Source organism: Apis laboriosa, unplaced genomic scaffold, assembly GCF_014066325.1.
Source record: "Apis laboriosa isolate Shangri-la unplaced genomic scaffold, ASM1406632v1 scaffold74_cov149, whole genome shotgun sequence".
Classification (NCBI taxonomy): Eukaryota; Metazoa; Arthropoda; class Insecta; order Hymenoptera; family Apidae; genus Apis; species Apis laboriosa.
The window spans coordinates 1,119,369-1,143,011 of record NW_025224330.1 but is presented as its reverse complement, the minus strand read 5'-3'; the positions used below and the strand labels follow the sequence as shown (position 1 = coordinate 1,143,011).

General features: G+C 30.7%; 1 protein-coding gene and 2 long non-coding RNA genes across 5 annotated transcripts in view; 1 reads left to right on the top strand and 2 right to left on the bottom strand.

Annotated features, from left to right (window-relative positions):
• Window positions 1-23,643, top strand: part of LOC122719371 (ankyrin repeat and SAM domain-containing protein 1A) — a 73,104-nt gene that overhangs the window by 37,949 nt on the left and 11,512 nt on the right. For all 3 annotated transcript variants that reach the window (XM_043945103.1, XM_043945102.1, XM_043945104.1), the window contains one exon: window positions 23,147-23,467. In XM_043945103.1, coding sequence (XP_043801038.1) covers window positions 23,147-23,467 — 321 coding nt within the window. The remainder of the gene's footprint in view (window positions 1-23,146; window positions 23,468-23,643) is intronic.
• LOC122719373 lies at window positions 4,374-8,142 on the bottom strand. The gene is made up of 4 exons (XR_006347579.1): window positions 8,008-8,142; window positions 5,883-6,117; window positions 5,137-5,370; window positions 4,374-4,819 (listed from the first exon to the last, which is right to left on the bottom strand). It is a non-coding gene; the product is annotated as an uncharacterized LOC122719373 (long non-coding RNA).
• On the bottom strand, window positions 8,738-11,165 carry LOC122719375. The gene is made up of 3 exons (XR_006347580.1): window positions 10,731-11,165; window positions 9,444-10,197; window positions 8,738-9,160 (listed from the first exon to the last, which is right to left on the bottom strand). It is a non-coding gene; the product is annotated as an uncharacterized LOC122719375 (long non-coding RNA).

Sequence of the window (23,643 nt, the reverse complement as noted above, 5' to 3'; positions counted from 1 at the left end):
TAAATAATTTAATGGAAATGAACGTCAAGTCGTATCCACATGAAAAATGTATAATAGTGATAAAAGAATTCATACATACTATTGAAAAAGAATTTTGGATATCCGTGGAATTTCAATTTTTTTATGTGAAAGAAAAGTATTCGTCGTTGTAGATCGTAGATTTATGCATAAGTGAAAGTATTTCATCGACAAATGGACGCTCTAATGATCATGGAATGTCACATTCGTTAGTTAGAAAGTCGTAGATAGATTCCTTCTCGATGTTTTTTTTTTCGATGTTAATGCTAAACATCTTTTTCTAACTGTCTACTTTTAAACTTCAAAATTTATTTTAACTTTTATGAACATAAATATTTTTCTATTATTAATATATAAAAAACTGCCACACATTAATCAGATTTTTAGTAATAGATATATCGAAAAGAGAATCGACATTTTTTTTAATTATTCATCGAGAATGGAAACTATGTACTGAGGGCGCTCCATGTATTGTCAAGCTCATAGGTTAAGCAATTTGATTTGTTACACAGAATTTTATTAGGCCATGGTATATATACATAAATAGTTTATTTTGTGATTGATTTTTATATTTTATTTTGTGTTAAACGCTTTCGTCTAGTTATTGTAATCGCTGGACGAGTATTCACGAGTAATAAGAGAAAATATAGCATAGATAACCTATATTCTTAGATGTAGGGCGGTACACTTAGAAAATATAACATATAAATATGCGATTATAGTGTGTTATATCGATATCGTTGGTGTGCTATAATAAACGTTATGCTGCTGTGTAATGCGATGTCTTGAATTATTTTTTGTCGCTTTCGTACATTTATCGAGCTTTCGTCATTTGGTCCCTATTTCTCTTCATCGCGTTAGTATCGTTCATGAGCTTGCTTTTTCGACTCGTTGTCATTTCTATTTCGCGAAAATATTTTTTATTTCGATTTTTAATCGAATCACGTTTCGAGTATTTCGCGAAACAATATTGCAATTAGTTCAATGACAAGTGAAATTATCCTCGTTTAATTTTTTTCCTGAAAAGTAAAAGTGATTAAAATATTATGTTGATTGTTCTCTTAATTCTTTTGTTTTCTTCTTAAATTTGATTAAACAAACACAAACAGCGACTGAATTTGAATCACGATGCTTTCGAGATATGTATAGTAAATTTTTGCGACATGCTGCGTTCTTGTTGTGACAATATTATTGTACGTTTAATAAGTCGAATTGCATGCGAGTGAAACAAATTATTATCGTCGAAATTGTGTGCAAATATTTTTTCTATTTTCACGTCATTGAAATAAACCTAACAAGGATTATTGATCATGATTATTTCAAATGGTTCACGGTAAGTTATCAATTTGTATATAAATAATTATAATATTTTTAATTATTTTTATCTATTTGCAATTGTTTTACAAAAAATTTTCATATATATTTCTTACTTTTCTATTTTATCACATTGTACATAATCTCTGTAAATATTATAATGCATTCACTTTTATTAAAACTTTTTTATTCTAAAATTGTTACTAACAAAAAAGAATAAAACGTTGAATTTATCCGCGAGCAAGAAGACGATGCATCGATTTATCTTTGCACTTGTTTGCATGCATACACGTTATTATCGTTTTTTATTATTGATCTAGTAATTATGCAACTCTCATTACTATATTCGGATCATATTAGTTTTATCGGAATATTCTGTCCATCATTAGTAGCATTTTACATTTCAAATTATTTTACATTTGAAACTTGCAATGTTGAAATTACTATTTCAGAAAATAAATCAAATACAAAAATTAGTAACTAAAATAGTTGAGGCTTATTTATTAAATTATATGTTTATTTTATAAACAATTGAATTTGTGTAACAAATCGAGATAGAGATAAAATGAGATAACCTATCTTCATTATCATTTCTGTCTTGTTTTATTTAATACAAACTTCAATTTTTTATAATTTAATAAATAAGCTTTAACCAATATTTTTATATACCAATTTTTATATTTGCTTTATTTTTTAGAATCAACTCTCCATAAGTATTTTACGAATATATTAATATTCTATATAAAAAATTGCAAGTTACAAGAATATTGCAAAAAGAGATCATAACTCAAAACAGATTGAAAAATAATAATATAAAATTATTAAATCACATGGAACATGGTGTAGGATTCTAAAAAAAAGAATAATGAGAAAATTTTCCGATAGATCGATTTTTTTTTTTATTATTACAGTTTTCACTTGTATAGGGACATTTTCGTAATGTTCGACAAAAAACCAAGCACAATATTGTAATCTAATTGCACATGTCTCTTTCCGACCAACGAATGAATGAAAAAGTGGAACAAGGTGAGATTCAACCAACGGCACGCGAATGGTTGAATCTCATATTATTATGAGCCTCTTATATTATTAACCTTATCCTCTTAATTATTTTCATCCGTGCGCGCTCGTTTATAGGTTACACAACGCCATATTGAAAACGCGACAGTGTTGCACTGATTCGAAATGAGCGGGCGAATTGAAATCTTGATTATATTTGCTTTCGATCAATAATCATCATTGTTGCAAAATAAATTTCTTAATCACTTTATTGTTTTTTATATCATGAATTCATTATTAGTTATAGTAGATAAATTAATGGTTATAAAAATAATCTAAAAATAGGTTTGCATTTCATCTTTGAAAAATATTTTATTTTTACCTTTTCTTTTATATATTTTAATAGCTTTTTTATTTTAATTTTAAATTATTTTATAACTTCTCTTCTAAAAAAAATTTAAAGTAATTTTTTATCAATTTTTATCAATTACTTTGAAAAATTTTCTAAATTGCATTAATCGCGGGAAAATTTAAATGTTAACTGGTTCATTTATACTTGTCTAACCAAAAAAATGTTATCATTCATTATTTCTTCAATCATATATAATTATTTAAATTAATTTATTTAATATTTAACTATTCTTAATAGAATTTTATTAATATATGTTATTATATAACTATAAAAAATAAACAATGAATTAGTTTGTCTATTTTTTTCACATCATTTCATAATTATTGTAGCAGAATCATCGTATGCTATGAGTTGATCCATGGTATTTCTGGAGCAATATAATTCATCACTGGAGAAACTACCGTTCATACATTAACGTGATATCTGTAGATAGTCGGCACTAGATCAACAGACAGTCTCATGGTGCCTTATCGACACCATGAGTTACGCTCGTTTTTTAGTGATAACTGATGCACGCGTGCATCTACGTGCTCTTCCCTACGCTCGTTATCGTGCTTCAAAGAATCTGCTTGTCATAGGTTTGGGATTTTCGATAATAACCGTTTATTTACATTAGTTTCGCTCACAAAATCTTTCATTTTAAAAATTCATTTAATACATATGTTTTAGTTATTCGTTAGTAGAATAAATGCTAATAAAATATATAAATTGTAGATTACTTTAATTGAATATATGTTTGTTGAAGTGAATTTTAATATTAAATTCAATTTAAATATTAATGTAAGTTTATTTTTAACATCAATTTGTTTAACATATTCTTGAATACAATAAAAACTTTTTCGTTAACAATAAATATTTTAACTAATTAAATTAATATTTAAAATTTTGCAAATTAATGTAATTACTAAATTAAGATTCATCTTATTTAATTTTCACTTTATAAAAAGATTAATTAATGGAAAGGATAAAATTAATATTTATCGTTCCTTGATTATACAGTTATTACAGAATGTTGAAAGCAAGGAAAGTTCACGTTCTATATTTAGATATTCTATTTGCAATAAGACTACTTTGAACGGTTAACCTAATATACAAAGTGGTTTCTAGTTACAGTTATACGTAATATGCAATATGAATAAAAAATGACTAGTAAAAAAATTAGTTGATGATGTAGATCTTTGATCTTTGATTTGTAAAATATATATTCTATACATTTGACATTAATATTACAAGTAACTGTTATTTATAGTTACATAGTATATATAGCGTATCGAGAAAGAACGGGATTTCGATTGGAATCTGAATTTGTATCTTCTATTTCCGGGATGACTACAAATTAAACTGTACAAGTTGCTGATAGATTTCTTCTTATTCTACATTTAGGTCACAAGCATTAGTGTAATTACAAACATTTATTTATTCATTCTATGATATTCTTATGAAAGTATAAATTTAACGATTCGCTAGAAATTCTTAATTTCTCTTTAATTTATTTATTAATTTCTTTTATAACCATTTTTATAACTATAATCTGAATTAAATTTGAAATAAAAAATTAAAACTGAAATTGATATGGTAAATTCCCTTAAACAAAAGGTGTTTATAACATCATAAATTCAATTTAAAGTTTATATTATATAAATTGTTTTTTCATAAAAAAAAAAAAAGACAAAATTAAAATTCACCAAATATACATATAATATACATAGCGTTTTTAGACGCAAGATAATTCTTTAGTATAGCTAGTTCATGTTGCAGCTGCATGCTGTCGCATAATTCGGCTCGGTTAACGTCGCTCGTCCGATTTGGTAGCAACGTCCGCATGAACGTTAATATACCTTACAATAAGGCAAACCACATCATGACATCCGGTTGAATACGGTACACGTTACGGCACAAGTACTTACGCGTTGCCAAAGGGATAACAGTTTGTTTATTCATCTTTTTCATTTAGAAGGAAAATCGTAACGGATACAATCGAGTTTTCAATAGTAAGTGTTTTTTCCATATTAGAATTTTGGATCTTTTCATTTAATCAAAATCTGATGCTCGATGTTGTAACATTCTTGGTTGTTCCTGATGAAGAAAAATAAATATAAGATTGTTTTCTTTTTTTTTTCGAGAAAATAAATGAAACTTTAATTGATTATATTTAATGTGATAATAATGAATGAATAGAAATTTGTAGTTAGAAATAGAATATGAAAAAGAAAGATTATTAGTCTACTTATATATAAACAGCATTTCACTTAGTTTGCATATGTATTCATATTTTCTATAGAAAGAAAGCAATTTTTTTAAAAATATGTTTTGAATATATTACACAACTTGAGAAAGTCTTGTCTCATATTATTATTCACAATTAGTTTTACATGATAGAAAAAGAAATATACCTATCTACAAGTATACATTTCAACACGTTCAGTAGTGAATGCATTGAAAATACATTTCAAAGCACGTAGCAAGATTGTCAGAGGCAAAACGTGTACGCAGAGAACAGGACAACGTCTCGTTTGACAAATGATATGTTCTATCTTATCGCTGTTTATCTCTTCGGTTGTAACCGGCAATCTCTCACCATCTTCGAATAAATCAGTATTCCGTCTCCGGCATCTCACGAGAAAAATCTATAACAAGAAACATTCGATGTAATTTTCTGCTTATTTTTTTCTAAATCATATTTCTTTTTTTATAATGTTGTTAGCAATTTGGTAAGTAAGGAAAAATTCATTTTAAATATTTTTTTTATTATATCAAAACTAAAAGAAAAATATATTTTTTGAAATATAAAATTCTTTTTTTAATTAGTAGTCTTAAAATCTCTTTCATATTCTCAAATATAAAAGAAAAAATATGATGATGATATTCTCAAATATAAATATATCTTATTTATACTTTCCAATTTATTAATATATTAGTAAATGAAATTTAAAAAAGATTAAATATTAAAATGTAAAGTTAGATTGCAACCAATAAATAATACTAGTGTAAACAATAATTACTAAAAAGAAATTATATACTAGGTGAATGATATATTGAGTCAAGAGTGATAAAAGCTTTGTTGTAACAATCTCATCAAGAAGAAAAAACGTGAAGTTTGTTAAATGATAAATCGTAACATAGGAAAACCGGAATTTACTTTCAGCAAACTGGTTAATCTCTCATTGTGTTCCGTTTATGACCGTGACGGAAAGTGCACCTCTTTGTTGCCAGCCGGAAGAACACGGAAATTCGTGCTCGAAATCGACAATCGAAATCAATAATCGAAATCAACAATTTGAAATTGCGATTGTCATTAAATTCCTTTATACTATTCTTCGTGTTCCATAAATGAATTGAGGATTTTAATCGTTGCCTATTTAGACATTTGGAATCTAAAATACAAAAAAGAAAAAATAGAAATTACTTCATTTTTAAAATTGTTTTTTTTTTTTATTTAAAACTCTATTTTTTTTAACAAAAATTATAGTTAATTTTATGTCTAAATTTATCTACATAGTAAATGTATTTTTCGAAGTTATTTAACGACTAACTGATAAAATTGATTTCGTTAAGTTTTGTATATATATATATATTTTTGAAAATGGTATTCTTTGTACATACTTTGTCACAGTCAGCAATTTATGTTAGTTGCTTGAGAATTCTCCTTTAAATTCTAAAATATTTTCTTTGTCAGGTATTAGAAACATTAAAGTTCTTGAGATATACTTACTATATATTTTTTACTTGAATATTTAATTTTTTCTAAAAAAAGAAAAAATGAAAAGAAAAGAAAAGAAAAATAAGAAGTTCAAATAAAACTTATAATAAAGTCTAAATATTAAATTAAAGTAATCAGATTAAAAATAATTATATTTTTTACTTCATATTCCATAAAAAATATATTATTTGGCCAATATTATAAAATATAATATTATAAAAAATATAATATTATAAAATCAAAATACAATTTGTTCACAATAATACTCCATTTTCATAATAAAAATATCATAGTCAACATTATTATTTTTGTTTTATCAATGAACACGTGTTTCTAATGTCAACACTGATTCATACATTATCACATGTGTTCCCTTCCAAATACATAAATTAAATAGAAGAAAACAAGAAAAAAACAAAAATAATTATTTACCACTACATCAAAATAAGTATCTTCAAAGATCATTGGCTTTATTTTCTTTGCGAGTCTCACAAGAAATTTTTAATTAATGACCTAACCTCGTTGCGAAATTAATTCTAAACAACGGTGATAAACCGAACGTTCCCAGCTAATGGGTAATCGCATCGTAGCTTCACTTATCGCATCAATTACGAGAATGCTCGAATTATCTATGAACTACGTCGTCATACGCGAGAAAAAATCATTGTAAATGATCGTGTCGCCGAAAGAACGCAATGCGACAAAGTTGCGTGACTCATGCACCACGGCTAATGCATTCCACCATGATGTCATAATCTTGCTCTCATGCGAGCTTCTTCCTCCTTCCAAAGAAAACCTTCGATCTTGTTTTACATAGTATTTTACTCGTATGTTCTTTCGTTCCGCTCTGTTAATCGTGTCTTTATCTTACAAATGAAAAAAGAAAAAATGGAGATATAATTTGTCGTGTCAGTGATGAAGGTTGCAGCAGAAAAACTTGAGAAAATGTAAGTGAAACTTTAGGTTACCGTTGCATGAAACTTGTTTGATTGACAGTTGGATTGATTACAATGCATTAATATGTAATTGTAGATAATTTGTTAAATGATTGGATTTTATAAAATTTTTTGTTTTATGAAAAATATACGTGATTTTTTAGGATATTGGAAAAATTATTAATTACAAAAACTATAAATTTCAATATAATATTAAGTAAATTATAGTATAATATCTGTCAAGAAGATTTAAAAATTATAAAAGTTTTTTTTTAAACTGAAAGTATTAATTTAAAAACTTCATCATATAATAAAAGAAATCATTATTTCATTTCTATACATAATAACATAATAAATGAATGTTTTGATATCCAAAGTTAACCTCAAATTATTTACCCTTTGATCACATCAAATAACTTGATTAAAAATAAAAAATATAGAAAGTTAAAAATATCAATATATTATTAGAAATAATTAAACTACTTTATATACATTATATCTTAATTAAAGATTAAATTCTCTACTGAATTAATAATTCTCGTTTAAATTTTCAAAATTTAATACGAATACGGACAAAACATATTCCTCATCGTTGCAAAGTTAAAAGAGAATTAAGAACTATTACGTACACTCACTCTCGTATCATACGTCTTTATAATCATCCTTTGCAGAGACATCAATGTTTGGAACGTGGCGATAAATCGTAATTCCAGACAAATCTACGATCGAATTCGAGGAAGAGGTGCGGTTCACGCGGGCGTAAAACGAATCGTTAAAGGATGGTTCTCACATTCGCGTGGACGATCACGGCTTTTACCGACGACGTAATTACTCGTTGCTCACTTGCGTCTATTGATCTTAAACGGAAGCAACCAGGGCCTTAGGTGTGCTTCGCACGCACGCAGCGCGCATTTTAATGGAAGACGTACCGTTTCCTCTGTACCGGAATGGATTAGTCATGACCTCCAAGAAGTTTCCCAGAAAGCTAGTGTAACGAACTCAACGACGGCACTTCGAATGACGTGTACGACGAATCATGTTTTTTACAGGAGTGTTCATGTATTACTCGTGTTGTCAACATTGATTAGATCGACAATAGCATGATGATAATTTGATTCAATTAGTTTATAAAGATAGTTTTATTTTGGTGTCATTGATTTTATTTTTTTTTTCGTTGTTTGATGCTTTAAGTGATTCATTTAAAAAAAAATGTTAAAATTAGATTAATTTATTCACTATTATTTAATGTAATTATTCAAAAATATTTATTATCTAAACACGTTCTAAACAATTAATATCATATTTTGTTCTTTTATTTTTTAATTATTTTAATTAATTAGTTTAAATTTGTATAAAAATTAAGAATTTTAATGACATCCATTGATTCAAACATTCAATCTAATATACATTTTAAAACTAAATTTGATAAAGTTACATTTTATTTCATTATTTTCGTGTATCTTCATGTCAATTTGCATTATACATGATGTTCAGGTATAAGATAATTACATAGAACGAAATCCGTGAACAAGCGCAACTTTTAACCTCGAAAATGTGTCTTCTATTCATTAACATGACAATGGTCGACCCTGGTCAGCTGGAACGAACCTTCACTATATGCAAGCGTGCTCCACGAGTGTAAATTCATTGTCTGTGCCATTCAATTCTTCTTCAGGGTCGTCTGTGTGTTTTCGAAACTTTACGGGCTTCGAAAGTTCGAAAATCGACTGATTCTTCCTTGGAAAGAAAATGAACTGATTCTTCATTTTCATGTAATTATAACTAAAAAATTATACCATTATAATATATATATTACAAATTTTGGGATTTAGTTTTAATTAGATAGTTTTAGATAGAAAGTAGAAAGTTTCATTCTAAAAATTATTATAAATTAATTAATTATAATTAATTATTGAGTATCATTTTATTAAACTGTCTTGACAAAAGCATCATAGAAAACTCTTATTATGCAAGCATTTATTATAATTATTATAATACGATATTAAATTGTTTTAAATTCCGGAAATTTATCTTAACTAATTAGTAAAATATTTTCAACCAATACCTTTGAATCCAATCTTCAAAATATTTTTTACTCTCCTATAAATTCCTCGACCCATAAAACTAGGTTAATCTCCACATATCAAAATTCAACGCCCAATGAGCAAAAAAGAGATTAATGTGCCAATGACGAAATATTCACGACATCCGTGCTTCCTCTCTTCATCATTCCAACTAATGGTAGCGTTTAATTCGGTCTGGGGTCCCAGTGAATACTAGTCCCATCTCTGGGGTCATCTTTCCATACGAACCACACACTGGTCTGTCGGCTATACGAGTCGGATGACTTTTAATGTATCTCTGTTCCTCCTTACCGGCTGTTCGCCTCTCCCTTTCCTTTCTTTATTGTCCGGCTGGTAAGTGCGGGTGGTGAGGACTGGACCCCCTCCTCCTCTCTTCACGCTACTCCTACTCGCACACGTTGCCACCACCACCATCGTGCAACTGCTCCTCGTGGACCTAACACGTTCGAATTAGTCGTCTCGTTAACCAGCCTCGTGGTGCATCGTCGATTAACTTCGCGTTTATTTCTCCCGAATGATTGAATTTCTCTGGTTTGGTGAACAATACGAGAAACAATAAACGCAGGTCAATATCGCGATTTGTTACGTGTTGCTTACTTTGATCGGTGCACGACGAATCCTTCGGTGCTGAAATTGAACTGGACCTGCGCGAACCTGGCTCGGTTGATAGACCGGTTTTGTCGTTCCATCGGGCTTCCATCCGGAATCACTGGCCTGAATGTATGTTGCTGGGAGCTTGATTGGAGGTTAGGAAAAAGTTAAAAAAGTAATAAAATAAGGATTTGTATATTAAATGATATTAGGTTATATAATAAAGAAAGAAAATTTGTTAAAAATTGATTAAAGAATATAGATTTGTTGATAGTGAGTTCTTGTGAGTGATTTGTTATGTTTGACAATCTTTCATTTATAACCTATTGATCCATAAATTATTTATTATTATAAAAGATTTGCGTGTTTATTAATTAATTTTATCAATTAATATAAAATTATAATTTTAATAAGTGAAAGAAAAATAATTAAAAAATTTATTCGTCAGAAGTGCGCATGATCAATATATTTTGAAAATTTATAATTATATGAATCATCGTTTATCAAAGAAAATCCAATCAAACAGTAAAGTGTCATTTTTACATTCATTGATAAGTTATCAAACAACTAATTATTATAAATTTCACGATTATGGCAATTACACTTTTACTTTGCTGGAGATTTTTGATTCGATCGAAACGGAAATTTGTCGAAAGTCCGATGCTTGACTCACGTACAGGTAGACTGGGGAAGGGCAACGTAGGGTCACGTGTCCCGAGTCGAACGAGAATCGATTGAACCGCCGGGATCGGGCGCCAGTGTGCGTCGAGACGAGGATCGATCGAGGCAGGTGGATCATCGTGTGCGATTTGTACGGGTAGGGCGTGTCGCATGTTGCTTGCTGTGTTAGAAAACCAATGTCCTTGTTATACAATTATAGTGAAATTACAGTATGAACTATATGATATTGGCGTATATATTTTATGTTAGAATTGTAAAAATTAACATAATAGTGAGATGTCATAATTCTTTGTTTATTATTGAATTATTATGATATGATAAGTGTATAAGAAAAGTGTTTCTGAATGGTGTACCAAGTGGAACATTAATATTATCTGTTGTGATTTTTTTGAAAGGAAACATACTCAAAGGTGATAATATACAAGATATTTTCGAGATAAATTGTGACTTCATTAACACAGTGTGTATGTTTTTTTTACTATTTTGAAACAAAAAATAATCGGCATTTCTAGAATCAAGTTGATACTGTCAAATATAGAAAATATGAAAATTTAACACAATTATATATTATTTATATTATTTATTATATACTATTTATATATTATTTATTTATTAACTTCATAACCGATTATTAATTATTAAATCATGATACATACTAATAAAATTTATCCAAAATATTTTAATTATAAAACTATCAAAAAAAAATACAAATAGATAAATATTATATAAAATGTTGCGAACGATAAACATTAAAATTATGTCCTTGTAAATATCGCACTACGTTATCTCACCATAGACGAACGATCGAGCGTGGATATATATATACGGGTATAACAGCTGCCTAGAAATTTTTATAAAATAACACACGTGTCCATTGCAAGGGTTCCCAAAAGTTTTCCAAAAGTCAGTGAATCGTCAACCAGTTGTGTAACTATATAACCATTGTTCATGTCAGTAGTTTGCGAACTTGGAGGCGCGCGTATCGTGTCCTGTCCAGAAGGAAAAAGGACATCTGGTGAACTAGCAGAAAAAGAGAAAAATGAGAGTCGGTAATAAGGGAGTGTTAAACTTTCTATGCTTTTCTCAGTGTTATATGCCCTCTCTTGTTCGACGTTTCGTGCACACGCGCGAGCGCGCGTCAGAGCGTGCATTAGTGCCACGTGCATTCGCCAAGGGAATCCTGCATGGCTGGAGTTCCTGGCATGCCTGACAAAAACCGCGATACTTGTTGCTCGTCGCGTGGCCTGATGTAATAATAGTTCGTCCACTCGTTGCGTCACGTTCGAGGACGCGTCGCGAGTCGAGAAATCGCCGTCTCGATATTATTCGTGGGCACGCGATATATCGTTGGAAAGAGATAGAGAAAAGCTGAGTGCGCAGCAAATTAACATGTTCCGAGACGGAAAAGTAAATAAATTATGATGTATCAAAAGATATTGCGCGTTTTATAATAGCAGGTTATTAAAGTGAAATGAATGATTGAAATTAATGAAAAATATGTATAAATCATTATACCATAGAAAAATTATATAAAATCATTGAATTTGATAATTTTTATAATTTTACAATAAAAAAATCTTTCGAAATTGATTAAAAATTGATTAAAAATTTGATTAAAAATTCTCTTGAATTTTCTTCCTAAATTGGATTAAATACATTTGATTGAACCTAATTATTTGATTGAAATCTGTTGGCTTATTCTCGTAATGTTCATTCTTACAATTTACGCAAGTTTCTTTTACCGGTTTTTATAACTTCCACCTGTCTCATTTTCTTTTCTTCCGTCTTACACTGAGAAAGGATAGTTATCTCGAACATAATTGAGGCAGTAAATGTTCTTTTACCTAGTAGTACCGCGTTCTTTCGTCGAAACGCATTCTTCTAGAGAAAACATTGTCAAAGAAAGTTAGAAATATTTTCTTCGCATTGAATCATGTATATTATGTTAAATTATTAAGAATAATTTAGGTCATGATAGAATTTCATAAAATTGATTAGTGATTAAAGTACATAACCTAATCATGTTATAAATGTTAATATGATTTAAACAAAAATTTCATTTTATATGTTCACATTTCTAATATATTTTTTTTCTTATTTGAAAAGACATTATAATGCTAATTGCTAACTGATTTTATCATTCTATATCATGATTCATAATATACTACTAATCTATTGATTATTCCGATATAGAACATTAGAAACTCATTAAGAACATGCTATAAGGTTATGTCTCTCATGAAATTCGTGTTGTTCGGGCAGTTTATTTCTATCTTGCAATTCTGATATTTTTAGATACGATTCTATGTTTGACTGTGACTCTTGCTTCATGTGTTATGTTATAATCCAGCCTCGAAATATAGCGTACATCTGGGCAAATATACAGTTCGATTTCACGAGCGCATCCGACGAATAACAATTGACTGGCAATCGAGACGGTCTGCTTTGTTCCGTTTTTAACTTCTCAACGAAGGAAAGATAACATCCTTTGAAAGAAACGTGTTTATATGATTTTCTTCGTTCTACGATTTGTGTTTAGGATATCTTTATTGAAATTTCATAATTTTTTTATATTTAAATTTTGTTGGATTTAAATTGCATGCGTTTTTAGAGATTATGGAGAATACAGAAACAAGAAAGGAGACGTTCCTTGATCAAGGTATACTATGAGGTTATGTTTATTATGTATTAGAAAATATATAGTTGACATATATTATTAAATTAAAATTAATATTTTAAACTTTGTAATTAGCACAATGCTTTAAAATTTCATTGAAACTTACTTACACTTCATCGTAACATTTTTTTAAAAAAAATATTCGGAAATGTAATGAAATTTTAAAAGAAATTTCTGTTTATCATTGTAAGTCAATATCCAGATATTGATTTATCAAAATCTGATATCTGAAAGTGTTCATGAAACCTTTTCACAACAAGCTATGAGTTAACATAACAGAATGGATTGTATATAAATCCATTTGAAAGTTGTAAATCAGTCAGATAACAGATATTTCTACAATACATGTTTTACAATAACTATACACTCTATCACACGTTTATTGCGTACATTTTAACTGAAGATAACTCTTACAATACTCTTACAATTGTCAGATGCGTAAAAATAAAAGCCATAAAAATTATTCCAGAAGATTTAAAAATATTTCGTACAAAAATATGCAAATGTAGTTGTAGGAATAAATTACGTGTAAAATCGATTCATTATCGTACAACATTAGGTAATGAAAAAAAACTTGCATGTTAATTATATATAATTATAATAAGCAATAGCGATGTTAGGGCATACACATAATTTTATCTTTAATACTAGTCTTTGTTAACATTTTCTTCCATATATACGCGAAAATGAGCGAACGATAAGCGAACGAAACTGTTCAAGGTTCCGGTTAAGTCCGCGCATCAATCGTTCGACTGGTTGCAATAATTCTGCCCCCTTATTCGCTGGCTCTGATCGTTTTCTCGGGACGATAGCCTTCCTCGAAGTGATTTCGCGCGATTATGCTTTTCAATGCCGCCAGTATTTAATTATGCGCTCGAGCGGCCGCGATTTGTCGAGAGAGGTCGAAGTGTTCACAGTGCTCGTATTACCGCGTAAATGCCCGTGAATTCTCGGCATGTTAATGTTAATATACCTTGCCCCATAAATGCTTTCAGTCTATAGCGATAACGATTGCATTTCATGGAGACAAACAGAGATAAACCGAGAATTTCCCTGGAACGTTATTCCCTAGAACGGATTAAAATGATAGAGAATGGAAGAAATAAGCCTCTCTATTTTTTATGCATTTAAATATATATTATTATTAAATATTAATGTATTAATTATTTATTTAATTTTTATATTTTTTTAATAAATTAATAATATCAATATAGTAATATGATATAGATACATATATTCTTAAAATCATGTTCAGAAACCTGTTACAGCGATCTTGAAAATGTTTTTGAAATTAGAAATCTGAATAAATTTCATCACTTAAATATTCGATTAATTTTGTTTATAAATTATATATAAATTTTTTTATATATAAATCTCTAAGAATTTTATAAATCTTTTATAAATCTCTAAGAATTTTTTTTTTATCAAATTATTTAATTTTATCTTGGATTTATCTTATCTTTAAGGGAAAATCTTAATTTTATATTTTTAGATTTTAATTTAATTGTATATTTGAATATCATTATAGATATATTATATTGAAAATAAATGGATTAAATTTTATGAAAGAGAATTATATTGAAACTTATTAATATTATCTATATTTTTCCGTAAATTATCTATGTAATTTAAATATGTTTAAATAAATATCGATATATTAAGATACAAATCATGTATGCATACGTTAACACAAATTTATCACTATAATATACACGAATTAAAAATGTTAATTATATATACATATATTGAATGCATAATTATCTGAAAATTAAGAACATGGATTTTAATTCCCTAATATAATTTTATCGCGTATTCAACGTTTCTCTTCGACAAATCGTGAACTCTTAGAGAAGAAGAAAATTTGAATTTTTTTTTCCTTCTATCGTTCAGTGAATTTAATTTGTTCACTAAAAATATCTGATGTCGATTGCGAACGATTTAACGCATTATTAAGAATTCCTTTCAACGATCTGGTTGGAATCATTTTAAATGGGACCCCGTTTCCTGACCCATTGAGCGCTACAATCAAGTTTAATTAGCGGTATTATGAGTCAACTGGAATCATTATCGTGTCCAAATACGTCGCAATTTGTGTAGTTATTTAGAAATCGATGACCTGAAAAACTATGTTTCCTCAACTAAGTTATATGGTCGATGAATTGTAAAATATCTTAATATATCTTGATATATTGATGGCTCATTATTTTGTGGATTTGGAATATAATTGAATAAATTTCAATAATAATTTTATTGGTGTGTAATTTAAGGATTATTATTCAGTATGCGCGTATAGATTCTTTTAATTTGAACAAAATTGTTTGCAATGGATAGTAGTATTTCATCAACGTTTTCTTCTTTTTTTTTTTAATAATTATAAATTTATTCTCTCATGTCCTGCGTATCCTGTCCTATAAATCTTTAAACTCGTTTCTCCCATCTTAGAAAACCTGTCCTGTAACTTTGATTTTTAAGTGATAAGTGATACCTTGCTTCGTTTTACAAATTTATCAGTGTACAAAATGGAATGTCTAAATTAAGCTATAATATTATAAAAACTTGATTATATATAAATTATTTCGAAAACTAATGTATAAATAATCTTACGAATATCAATATTTTTTTAAATATTCGAAAAGATGGAAAGGATGAATAATCTCGAATTCAAATAATAACAATTGTGATAAATTATAAAATTGATATTAAAATTATTTCTTGTTATTAGATTAAAAAAAAATTTCACATAAAGAAAAAATGGAAAACGTGTATATATTTTATATTATCATTGATTTTTATTTTATTTCAAGATCAGAACTCACGGCACAACGATTATATAACCTTCGACTCTCCTAACAATAAGTTCACAGAACTGTCACCTTCCTACCAAAAATCCTACGAAACATTTATCTCTTTCAATCCCCTTTCTTCTCCACAAACCGCACCCGTATACCAAAAATATTGACCCATTTCCACCTTACGAGCAACAATCGACCATCTAAAAATAGTCACACTATTCAGTAGAAGTATCCATATCTCACTTCTGTGTCGCCACGAAATTTCAAAGGCCGGAACGAATTCCAGCCAGACAATGTACACTATACGCCTACACGATACACGATACAAACGATGTTGATACATTCGTGAACGATTTTTTTCACGATAAAGTCTAAAAACAAACGTAATCAAATCGATGTGCTAAGAATATCAATTAATTTAAGATAATCTCAATCAACATTTTTTTTTTCTTTTCGTATTAAAATTTATATTTATTTTAACGATACTACAAAAATCGATTTTTTCACACTATATATATATATATTCTATATATCGATTGACAACAAATGAATCAATTTTCACATTTGTTTCCATCCTTCAAATATCGATCGAAGAATATATTAACACCCTGTATATAGCACTCGAGACTCAAGTCCTTTTCAACGAATAAATACATGGATCGTAAGCAGCTACTGGTCTTACAAATTACGTACGAGCATTTATCGTTGAGTCGGTATCTAAACCTTGTACGAGCAGCCTATTTATCTCGTTAAGCGACGAATGCTCTTTCGAATAATGGGGCGATTATCGTTCCCCAACAATGGGCCGACAATAAAAAAAAATAAAAAAAGAAGAAGAAGAAGAAGAAGAAGAAGAAGAAAGGAAACGGGAGAAACTGGAAGACTGGTTTCTATGATCGCTCGGTATATTTGTCACTTCGTTGAAAATGGAGCTTGGCTCGCCAATTACGTTCAATTGATCGTAGGTGCGATGCATTCTTCACGGCGAATTGTATGGCCGTCGTCTGATCGTTGCTCGTGATGGATGCGGTAATTTGCAGATGATGCAATTGTTCTTATTGTGGAAATGGTAATTCGCGGGAAAAGATAGAGGTTATCTTACGGGTGACGTGAGCCGAGGTCTTTCGAGAAATGTTTCCTTCTGCTTTCGAATATATTCGTACGTGTGATAAATAATATCCAATAAGTTATTTATTAATGGAAATTTGAAATTTCGACTCGAATTTTTTCTCGCTTTAGCGTTTTCTCTTCGATTCTTGGAAACGAGATTTTAAAATGATTACTTTCATAATATGAAAGTAATCATTTTAGAGTTGCTATTTTTATTAATTTTTAAAAATTAAATGAAATTTTTTATTCGCACTTATTTTTTCTGGACTTAAGCGTCCAGATTCGATCTCTCTAAAATGGGCATTATTGCCTTCAAGATTTATCCTTTTGGAAAAAAATTTCCAAATGCAAGCATTATCTCATTCATCAAATATTATTATTACACTGCGTAATATATTTACAGTAAAAGTTGGATAACTGTATGGGACGATCTATGAGTTGTCCTCGATGAGGATAAGCATTATTACGAGTCTCATGAATATATTTTATTTTAATTCTCTTTCGTTATCTTGTTCTATATCCGGTGTAAAATATAAAAACAATTTTTTTTTTCTGATAAATCATTAAATTTCGATTCCATTGTTCCATAAATTTTCCCGTAAGTTCATCAAACTTTTATCGTATATATATATATATATATATTACAAGCATCATTGTCGTAGAAATAAACGATCTTGATGAACTTTTTCCACAAAAATCTCGATGATGGTTTCAAAGCAGATGCGACAACCCCAACGGTGCGTGGTTTACGAGCGGTTTAATGGTCGGCCATTTTTAATATACAGCGGGATTTCTGCATTTCTGTGAAATCCACACGCAGTTATTTACGCAAGGATTGCTTTAATGTTTACGAGTAACATGACACAGTCGTGAATTTTTCAGCTTTAATGGATCACTGCCGAGAATCTAGAAATAAGGAGTTAAGATGGGCGGAAGTTATTCCTCGGTTTCGAGATTGCAGCGATGAAATGTCGGGCGATAACTTTTTTTTTCGAAGCAATCAGTATCATCTCTGATTCGAGCAAAAGTCAAAAGATCGTATTTAATGAATTATTCCATTCCACGATAATGGATTCTTTTATTATTTCTCAATGTTATATTCTTTCTCATTTTTATAAAACTTGCTTCTACTATAGGGAGGAAAAAGAAAAAATATAAATATTTGATTCAAATCGTATCTTTTCTATAAAATTTGATGAAAATTCATTCGTCTCGTGTGTAGGGGATAAAATTAAGAAAATTTGACTCGCTTAAAAAAAGTGGAATTAATTTAAAATTAAAATTTGGGTTATATAAATCCAGATACGATATAATGCATTGATCGTTCAAAAAGCGAAATAACAAAAAATTGTTTGTAATATTTTATTATGTTACTAAATTTCAAAGTTTAAATTTCTTAATTTAATTCTCTTTCATTCAATTTCATCGTGTCTTTCATCACGCGTGAAAAATACGTAAATATGTAACGTAAAGGTAATTTTTAACGCTTCATTTATTATAACAATTTCAAAGAGATATTCATGAATCGTGAAAAAATTGTCAATTGTCAATATTTGTGATTCAAATAAACTCTGTCGCACGATATGATACACAAAAGGAGGCATTGATGTATGAATTCTGTAAAAAGTACACTATCAATCTCTTTATAACAATCACAATGAATACTCGAAATATGTATACATATATTTTTGCTTGAAAAACGAATACCTACGATTTCACGTTGATTTACACAAATAACACGGTTGTTCACCTGTTTCAAAAGACGTTATAATAGACGTACACGATTGTTCCCCCAATATCTTGCAACCGATCGAAATCGTATTATGGGATAACGTATCTTGTGTCGTAATTTTCAAAAAAAAGTGTTCCCTTTATTCACTGACAATTCCTCGAATCGACAAACACACGGTGAAACACGATTGGACGACGAAAAAGACCGCCGGGGGGGGGGGGGGGGGGNCCCCCCCCCCGCAGAACACATTCGATACACGGAACGAATCCAATCGCGTCACATACACGCACAGATACCGTTGTACACATACGCGTCATCGTTGCAAGAAATGAAATTCCCTCTCTGTTGGAGGGCGTCTCCATGTTCGGTCTCGAAAGAGCGAGATAAAAATTTTCTTCCGAAAAGAAGAAAAAGGAAAAAAAAAAGTACTTGACGAAAAACAAAGCGCATTAGAAAAGGAAAAAAATGTTGAAAAAAGAGGAGAAGGAAAAAAAAAATGACAAACGAAAGAACAAGAGAAAGAGAAAGAAAACGAGATAAGAGGAGACAAAGAAGGAAAGGGACAGACACATTTGGCGCGGTATATTACATAGTTTCTCACGGTGGTGGAAGAGGCGTGCAAACCGACGACGAGAATAAAGGCGAAAGAAAAAGCGCATAATGTCGCGGCTCTTCCCAATTACTGCGATTAAACGGATTCTCTCACAAGGGAAACTGTTACGCCGTGAAAGCCGGCGGTTGCTTGTGCGACGACTGGCGAAGAATGGCAACCGTGGAAAGGGAAAAAAATCTCGCGGGAGGAGTGTCACGTTGAGCGACATAGATAATGGTGGTTTAACCGTGGAGGTGGAAAGAAAAAAGAAAGGAAGAGGGGGGGGGAAATAAAATAAAAAAAAAAAATAAAGAAAAGAAAAAAAATTCAGTAGGAGAAGCTACACACGAAAGGATGGGCGGATGGTGAGGGGCTGGTTGGACTAAGGTTGGAATGGAAGGAAAGGGAAAGGCAGGCAGATAGAGAAGGTGGAGGAAAGGGAACGATGGAGGATTTATGTAATTTGTGTATATGACTTGAATAACTGCCTACATAATATAACGGGTGGTGGCTGGAGTGCGCGCGAGCAGGCGACGCCCTTCATCATGGAGCTTTAATTAAAATTACGTACGTTTGCTGCTTGTAACGTGCGCCCACCACTCTTCTTCTCTCTCTCTCTCTCTCTCTCTCTCTCTCTCTCTCTCTCTCTCTTTTTTACCCTTATGCCCATACACACTCTCAGATCTACTCAGGTACACCTCTGTCTCTTTTTTCCCATTTTTCTTCTTCGTTTTTTTTTTTTTTTTATCACTCTCCGTCTTCGTCTATTTAATATTTTTATGAGCTTTTCACGACGTCCGCGCGTGTACTAGCTTAAGTACGTACGTATGTACGTGCTCCCCCTCCCCTTCTCTCTTTCGAGTGTGCGCCCGCGGAAAAAGGATACACACAGCGTCTTTGAAAGGCGTTCATAGCCGCTGCTTAAAGTGGTATTTTTTTCGTCTCTCTCTCTTCATAGTGGCTGGTTGCCTGTGTCACCCCATCTCACGTTCTTCCCTTCGTTTTCTTTTCTTCGCCGTCTATGAGGTTTCACGAGCCTTTCTGAGCCGGCCCATTCGTACGTGCGTAGATGGCGCGAATTCTCATTTGTGAAAATTCGTATGAAAGAATTTCCATGGGTAACGCGGCGGTGTTTCCAAGGCGTCGATTGTAACGGCGTTGGAGAAGAAAGGGAAAAAAAAAAAAAAATACTTGAATTGTACCCGGTGTCGACGTGACGCCGTTTCAACCCCTCGTAGTAGACGTCGTAGTAGATTTTGACAGTGTGAAAAGAGCGAACAACGTTGAGGAAACGTTGCGACCCGATTGGAAGAATTATTTATATCCGAAGCGGGGTATGATGTTAAATATTCACTTTTATTTTAATTAATTTTTTAAATATTTGGAGCGCATTTCAAATTTAGAAAAATTCGTGGAAAATACCACTTTTGAGTTTTTTTTACATTTGGATTTTTAAAATGTGGCATCCGAAAAATTTCCTCATTATGCTCATGGCATTTAATTGAATTTGAAACGTTTTTTTAAATCAATAAAAATGAAAACGCTGAAAAGCTCTTCCGTATATATCGTTCGCGACAGGAAACATCGATTTCGCAATAATCTTCCCCGATTCGAATTTTTTTTTGTTCGATTGGCGGTGTGTCGTACACGGTCCGGGTCCACGGTTTGTCCAATGTTTGTCCACTCTCTTCAATCACTGCGAATGTAACGTTCGCAACAAGTGCACGCGCAAATGATTTTTTTTTTTTTTTTTTTTTATGGTACTTTGACCGGCAAACGTTTTATCCGCGTTCTTTATTTACTCGAGACCTGAATTTATTTGCCGGCCACGATGTTGGGACGTGTGACCAGCAATGTTTTGAATATCTAACGCGACGATATCGTCATCTCTCTTTTCGTTTTTTTTTTTTTTTTTTTTATAAACGTATGAGAATAATTCAACCAACCGATGATATTTTTCTACATTTCTAGAAACAAATTATTTTCTTAATGAAGATGCGTGTATAAGAAATTATTGTGAGTATGTAAAAATATTATTTTTTTTCTCTCAATTGTGAATTTTAATCAAATCAATTAATCAACCAAATCGATTGATCAACAATTAAAAATATACGATTCTATTTGGGAAAAAAAATAAATTTGACCTTTATACGCTTTTTACCAAAAAATTAACGACGTCCCGTTTTATAAAAACCCGGTTAACCTTTATCTGAAACATTTTTCGATATTGCCAATAGTTTCGAAAATATTGGGGATTGCTTTCATCAACTTCGTCGATACATGATAAATGTTTTTTTTTTTTTTTTTTTTTTTTTTTTTTTAACACGTTATTTCTTAGACCCTCGAATAACACCTGTGGTGGGTCAAAGCGATCGAAAATATATACATTGTACGCGGAATGTACAAATTTTTTTTTTATGCGTATGCAATTTATTTTTTAAAATATCACAGTATATAATTCATATTAGAGAGACGAGAATTTCAATTTTTGTGATCACCCGTTCGTTATATCGTTAACACTTTCGTATTTTTCCTGGAAAAATATTAATCATCTCGTTAAACATAATTTTTTCATATCATTTCCTTTGTGAATAATCAAACAACAGTTATCTATTTTTAGTTAATCATCGTAATTTTGCAAAATCGTTCTCGTCATTTTTTTTTTTTTTTTCGAGAAAATAAGATTTTAACAGGAGGCAATTGCTTGAAGACATCCGTGTCGACAACCGTGTCTTGATTATCTTCCGCGAACTAATCTCGCGGAGGAACAATGACGAATCAATAATGAATATTCAACGTATCCGTGAATTCGTTCGTACGCTATCCATTATGGATATCTGTTGGCTGATCCCAGACAGGCTCGACGTGTTTGCGTTTAAAACCGTTGGGAAGTGCTGGTCAGCTAAGTTTCGAGAATGCAACATCGGTTTTGAATTCGTTCCCCGATAAAATTGAAGCATATAAGCGTTTATTAACGTTCCCAATGTTGTGAGGTAGAACACTACGAAGTCGATATACGATATATATAATACATATTCGACGATCATTTTCGAATCGATATAGAATCGAAAATTAATTATGGAATCGATGTAGTACCTAAAACAAAATAACAATTATAAAATCAAAAAAAAAAAAAAAAAAAACGAAGAAGAGTCAAAAGTAAAAAAAAATAAAAAAAAAAGAAGCAAAGGAAACGTAGAACAGAAATATGCAATATGTGTTACGAAATTGGAATTGGAGTATCGAAAAATAACCTCGATTCGAATGAACCGAAACCGTGTTATATCCACAATAAATTACGCAGCTGTTTCAAATCGATAAACACCGCGGTTTAAAAAAAAGGACACAGTCATTTTAATTTCGACACCGTCCCTCTTAATATTATTTCTCATACACGTTACAACGAAAATTCTTAATCGTAAATGATAATCTTAATCTTTGATATCCGAACGCGAACATTGCTTCGTAATATTTCGTCGAATATTTCATCCATATCGTAATCTCGACAGGTTTGTTGAAAGGGTCTGTCACGGCTGAGCGACCGCGCACCCTGCGTCGGCTGCGTAACGTTTACGGGCCATCCGCATGCGGAATGGGAACCGGAGGTGATGGGGGCGGAGGCGGAGAACGTCTCGAGGACGGAGAGGTGTCGTTCAGATTGTCGGATCGGGATCGCGAGAGGGACGAGAAGTCCCTTAGCATAATGAGCCCTTTCGACGAGCAGGAGGAATGGGCCAAGATTTCAGAGATCATGGCGTCGATCGGCACGGGCCTCGTCAGGGAGTCGGTCTTCGTCACAGAGTTGGAGAAGGAGTTCCAGACGAGACTAGGTACGTATACCAGATATAGATCTCTGAACGAAGTAGAAGTATTTTGCTAGAGTTTTTTTTATTTTTTCCTTCACAAACAATTAGTTTCTTTTTTTTTGATATTAAAATATAGAGATTATAAGAAGTCTTATTAGAAGTATTAAAATATAGAATAATTATAAGAAGTTCTATAAAAA